Source organism: Octopus bimaculoides, chromosome 4 (genome assembly GCF_001194135.2).
Source record: "Octopus bimaculoides isolate UCB-OBI-ISO-001 chromosome 4, ASM119413v2, whole genome shotgun sequence".
Taxonomy (NCBI): domain Eukaryota; kingdom Metazoa; phylum Mollusca; class Cephalopoda; order Octopoda; family Octopodidae; genus Octopus; species Octopus bimaculoides.
This window is the reverse complement of record NC_068984.1, coordinates 42,066,319-42,073,027: the sequence shown is the minus strand read 5'-3', so window position 1 is coordinate 42,073,027 and position 6,709 is coordinate 42,066,319. Positions and strand designations below refer to the sequence as shown.

The 6,709-nt window shown below is 36.9% G+C and overlaps 1 protein-coding gene across 1 annotated transcript in view; it reads right to left on the bottom strand.

The window, feature by feature from the left end:
- The window catches only part of LOC106878505 (gephyrin), a 23,447-nt gene that overhangs the window by 6,949 nt on the left and 9,789 nt on the right, over positions 1–6,709 (bottom strand). The window contains exons 2-3 of the mRNA XM_014927730.2: positions 5,623–5,701; positions 386–443 (exon numbers count right to left, since the gene is read on the bottom strand). Of these exons, the coding sequence (XP_014783216.2) occupies positions 386–443; positions 5,623–5,701 (137 nt within the window). The remainder of the gene's footprint in view (positions 1–385; positions 444–5,622; positions 5,702–6,709) is intronic.

Here is a 6,709-nt window from a genome sequence, read left to right as displayed (position 1 = left end):
TTTTCATTTGTCTTGCCCTTTTACAGTCTGTTGTGTCGCTAATTTTTTACTGAGAACATATTTTTTTCATGGTTAGATGATTCGGCATCTATTTCTAGCATATAGGAGTCCACATTTGCTGGTCATTCCTCTTATTTTTGTATATATATATATATATATATGTATATATATATATATACACACACACATACACACACACAGACATATATATATATATATATTATAATATAACAGTTGTTGTTACGACATCGAGGGTTCCAGTTGATCGAATCAACACACACACACACACACACACACACACACACACACACACACAAACATATAAATAAACATATATATATATTACACGCTATATACAGACACACACAAAAAAATTAAAACAAACCTTAATTTCAAGTAGTTCATCTGCAACCACTTGTTGTACTTCAACTACACCTGGAATACTATGAAACAATAACAAAGAACATTATAAACAGCTGTTTAGTTCAAATATAAAAAGAATTTCTAACAGTGACACAAAGCCAAAAATGAATAAGGAAACGGTGGAGTTGATTTAATCCTCAAGCGTATTTTTTCACTTTTACTTTAACAACCTTGGAGTGACTGAAAGCCAAAACTAACTCTGGCAGTTTTGAAAACCACAGCAAGATATTTAGATTTAGTACTAGCATATCTGCCAAAGAACTGTTTTGATAATAATGTAATAATAATAATAATAACAATTTCAAATGAAGGCACAAAATCATAAATTATTTGTTGGGGAAGGGTTGGTCAATAAAATGGACTTCATTTTTGACTGGTACTTTATCTTATGGATGCCCACCCCCAGAGGGATGAAAGGCAAAGTTAACCTTGGTAAGATTTGAACTCCTAACATAAAGAGATGAAACAAATATCTTAAGGACTTTTGTCCACTGATTCTAAATAATAGTGATAATAATAATAATAACCCTTTCTACTGAAGACACAAGGCCTTGAAATTTTAGTGGAGGGGACTAGTTGATTTCATCAACCCCAGTGTTTCACTGGTATTTAATTTATCGACCCCAAAAGGATGAAAGGCAAAGTCAACCTTGGCAGAATTTGAACTCAGAATGTAGCAATGAGCAAAATACTGCTAAGCCGTTTCATCCAGCGTGCTAACAATTCTGCCAGCTCACCACCTCAATAATAATAATTTTTTTCTACTATAGGCACAAAGCCTGAAACTTGTAGGGAGGGGACTGGTTGAATACACTGGACCCCAGTGTTTCACTGGTACTTAATTTATTGACCCCAAAACGATGAAAGGCAAAGTCAACCTTGGCAGAATTTGAACTCAGAACGTAGCAACAGATAAAATACTGCTCAGCATTTCGTCCAGCATGCTAACAATTCTGCTAACTTGCCACCTTAATAAACAATAATAATAATAATAATAATAATAATGATGATGATGATGATGATGATGATGATGATGATGATGATGATGATGATGATTTCATTTATTTGCCACTAGGGCGAAGGATGAGGAGGACAATACAAAGACAGGCATAAAGTGTGGAGGTTCACATACAATGAAATAAAATAATTATTAAAAAACAATTAAGCATACATAATATACAATGAAATGAAAGGGACATATTTGTAGTATACAAAGGTTAAAAAAAAGTGGGCGTGAGAGGATGATAGAGATGCAGCCCTTCTGAAACAGGATGACATTTATGGATAATCAAAGAACCACACTATCCAAGATTTGCCTGAACACCAAGAGTAAGTGCCCACTCCAATTCTTTCTCTCTGACTCACAGGTCTACACTTAGAGAGATACCATCCACTCTTGCTATTCTCACAACTTTCACCCACCTTTCAGTAAATTCACTGAAAGATAGCACTTCCCTCTCCACTCTCAATTTCTTTTTCAAGTGAAACTTGAAGTCAATGAGAGCTCTACCAAAGAGGAATCTAACTGTCCTCATCTCATGCCTTTTGGCCTTGTCCACCAAACAACCTCTTTCACTACAGCCACCAGGCAAAGGAAAACTGTCCTGCCTGCTTGATTGAAGGAGGGCGGTGGAGCAATCATCACTACAGACTCAGCTGATAGAAGGATCCATCCCACACATGACAGTAGCTATTCAACATAACCCCACAAGTCAGCAATGCCTGGACACTGGACAAGTCTGTGCAGAATGGTTTTGTCACTCTGCACGCATCTCAGACAAGACCATCTGACAGCCCATCCATGCCTGTAGAGTTTATCTTGAACCAATAGCACTCCCTGCCCCCAAGTAGCACTGCCAGGTCAAGAACATCTGGAAATTATCCAGGATAGTTCCCAACATTTCAATTGTTGGCACAAGGCCAGTAATTTTGGGGGTGGGAGAAGACAATTACATTGACCTCAGTACTTGGATGGTGCTTATTTTATTGACCCCCCAAAAAGGATAAAAGTCAAAGTTGACTTTGGTGAAATTTGAATGTAAAGGTGGATGAAATGCAGCTAAGCATTTTGTCCATTGTGCTAATGATACTGCCAGCTTGCTACCTTAATAATAATCCTTTCTATTATAGGCACAAAGCCTGAAATCTGAAGGAAGAGGATCATTGATTACATTGACCCCAGTACTTCACTGGTACTTATTTTATCAACCATGAAAGAATTAAAAACAAAGTCAACCTCAGTGGTATTTGAACTCAGAATGTAACAATGAACGAAATGCCACTAAACATTTTGTTCAGCATGCTAATGGTCTGCCAGGTCACTTCCATAATAATAATAATAGTAATCTTTTTTACTATTAACACAAGGACTGGATTTTGTGGGGAGGAGAACAGTCGATCACATTGACCCCAGTGTTTCACTGGTACTTAATTTATTGACCCCGATAGGAAGAAAGGCAAGGTTAACACTGACGGAATTTGAACTCAGAATGTAAAGATGGACAAAATACTGCTAAGCAATTTTTCACAGTAACAATTCTGCCAACTCGCAGCCTTGATAATAATAATAATCCTTTCTACAATAGGCACAAGGCCTGAAATTTTGGGGGAGGGGATTAATCAGTTACATCAACTCAGTGTTTAACTGGTACTTAATTTATCAACCCCAAAAGGATGAAAGGTAAAGTCGACCTCGGCAGAATTTGAACCCAAAACATAGTAACAGGCAAAATACCACTAAGCATTTTGTCCGGTGTGCTAAGGATTCTGCCAGCTCACTTCTGCCTCAACGATGCCAACGACAACTGCTAATGTCATAATATAGATTCAGTTGTTAGGGAAGTGGCGGGACTATCATAATAAAAATACAGAAACTTATGTTCTATTACTTTCTATAAAAGTAAAATCTGTAATTCTTCATGTTTTACTAAGACTGCATTTATAAATCCAAGAACAAGTGTTTACTTTATTCTTTAGACTTATCTTTAATCTCTTAGCATACACTTACAAAACTGCTCCCATGAAACAACTCTCAACTGCTTCACAATTCACTCTACTCACAGGATACTGGACAGAGTACTCATGTTGCACATTTTGGACTCCACATTTGAAAACACTAGTTTACTTACCAACTTATTCAAGAACAATTTACTCAGAGCCTCTCTCTCTCTCTCTTTCTCTCTCTCTCCCTCACTTTTTTTTAACCCAAGCAGCAATAGCAGCATGCCAAAAAAAGTCATACAGAAATTTATTTAATCACATTTTATCTTATTTATTTACATTAATTAATAAATTAATTATTCTTTATTTACAAATTAGATCTACTGATTAAAAAAATATTATAAAAAAAAACCTTAACTAAACAAGTTAACACCCAAAACAGTTATGACTAAGAAATATTCCAACCAGATTATAGTATCACTGAGGAAGTGCTTAAGACGCCCAACACAGTGTTATGACTAAGAGGCAAAAACAGTTTGACATTTCAACAGGCTAAAGAGGACCTAACTATTTGATTATGATGGTGGACAACTCCTGTTCATACTTGTTTCATATGCTAGCAAGAAAATAAACTGTTTTGATCAGTCAGGTCTTACTTGTAATAGTAAGACTTGACAGGAAATGAGTCATGTTCACATTTTTTAATCTGAAGACCCAGCATTCAACCCATTCTGTGTTTATATTATCTTCCAAATATATATCACACAAGACACAAAATGTTTATAAGCTTGTGCCAAGATGATTGGGTATTAAAACTAATTTTATAATAGAATTATGTAGGATTGATCTCAAGAAAATGTACACACACACATTCGTTTTATATACTTTTGAGTGCACTTTTCCTTTTTTTAATGATATCCAGATATTCCTTGAAAATATTGTGAATATAGACACAGGCATAGCTGTATGATAAGAAGTTTGCTTCACCACCATGTGGTTTTGGATTAAGTCCCACTGCAGAGCAAGTGTCTTCTACTATAGCTCCAGGCCAATGAAAGCCTTGAGAATGGATTTGGTGGAAGGAAACTGAAAGAAGCCCATCATTGTGCCCCACCCCACTACACCACCCTAGCTTCTGCAGACTACCCAGCCCTATCATCTCTCTGTCCTGTACTCTGCTTGCCAACTCTATCATCATTGTTATCCTGACACTTGCCCCACTCCACTCTCTTATACATCCCTCTATCTTCCTCAACTCAGGGTTCATTGACCATTCATCCTTAACCCTACCCAATTTTTACAGTTAGTTTATCCCACTATTCCCTCATCTTCTCCTCCCCAAACAATCTTGCAAACCACCCACTTATCCACTTCTAATCACCTTGTGATTTGAGGGGCCACATAGGCACCCTATCATCATTATTTCTTTGCTGCTCCTACTGATCATTTCTCTTTTCTCTTTCTCTCCTTTCATCTACTAAATGTGAGCAGCCATGCAGATCCTCTTCAAGAACCAGTTCTGACTCCCTACCACACTTCTTTCATACTTTATCCCTTTGTCCCCTAGCATGATGCTGGCCCCACCTCCCCTGGGATTCACAGTCATGCAAGCTGCATAGAAACCTTGATAACGCTGGTGAAATGAAACAAGCACCAAATACATGCTATAAAGTGGTTGGTGTTAGGGAGGACATTCAGCCATAGAAACCATGTCAAGGCAAACACAGGAGCACAATGCATTCCTTGGACACATCAGATCCTATCAAACCATCCAACCCATGCCAGCATGGAAGATGGTCCTCAAATGATGAAGATGATATTTGTGTGTTTATATGTTCGTGCATGTATGGAGTACTATCACCATGAGGGTTGGTGACAGGAAAAACACCCAGCCATTGAAAACCCATCTCAAAACATTCCATCCAACCCATGCAAGCATAGAAACAGACATTAAAACAATGATGATGATGAAACTCTTCATTTTGATATGTTTGATATTTTCCATAAGAATCCACAGGATGTGTTTGTAGCTCTGCTTTTTGTAACACTTAAAATCAGGCAATGTTCCTACAGCTGGATGCCCTTCCTAACACCAGCCACTCCAAGAGTGTAGTAGGTGCTTTTTACGTGCCACCAGCACAGGAGGCAATTGATGGATAAACAGATAGCCTAAATATTTATTATAAACTGGGGATAGGATAGTCAACAATAAGAAAAACATCAACAAAAACAAATAAAATTAAACACCACAATACTTACATTCGATCTTCTAGAATGAGAGCACGGAGACCAGCTCCACTTTTGTCATCTGCTTTCTTTGAAAAACAGGTGTCACTCACTGAAATGAATTGAATTAAATATGATTAATGGAAAGGGAAAACTGAAAGTGTGGATAAATTATTAAAGAATTATTAATAAAAACATAACAGAACACAAAGCAGAACTCAATATGTTAAACTCGTAACTTCTTAATCCTTATGTACAAGATCTGAGACTTGGGAATAAGAACTAAAAACACCAATTCTATTTCAGCTGTTATTTTGCCCCATGTGAGAGTCATGAATCATTCCAGCTAACCAGCAAGGTATTTCTCTTTTTCAAGTATAGTTTAACTAGGACTACATTACTCAATGTATCTTTCCTGTAACTTCAAAGATATTGTGAGACCACAAGCAAGGTCTCTCATTAACAAAAACAGTACTTCAGTTTTTGTTATTTAACCCCAGGTCAACATTGAGCAAACAAACTTATGATCAAAGATATTCCATTCAGCCATGATCATTCCATCTTTTTAAAAGAAGGCAGGACTTACATTTTCAAATGTCCTTATGATAGTAACGTATGATCTGAAAAGACCTGACTTCTGTTTCTATGAGATCAATTGACCATGTAGAGACACTCTCGTGGGCTCACATTCTATTTCTCAACTATTTTAAATATTTGAGTTCTAAAGATTTCCCTCAACAAGCCATTATATTTGTCATATGTTTTCTGAGAAAGCATCATGCAACAATGGTTTCCAAGTGTCATGCAACAATGGTTTTGTATTCATAGTAAAAGCAAAACAAAGGAATATTTAGAAGAAAACACTTAGGTTAGAACAGTGGGCCTCATGAACAAGACAAGGCCTAAAACTTGGGGGAAGTGGTTTAGGAAATTAAATTGATCAACCTCAGAAGAGGATGAAAAGCAAAACTGACCTAGGCAGAATTTTAACTCAGAAGTTAAAACCAGATGACATGCCACTATACATTTTGTCAAGCATGCTAATGACTCTGCCAGCTCACCACTTCAATAATAATAATCTTTTCAACTATAGGCACAAGGCCTGCAATTTTGGAGGGGG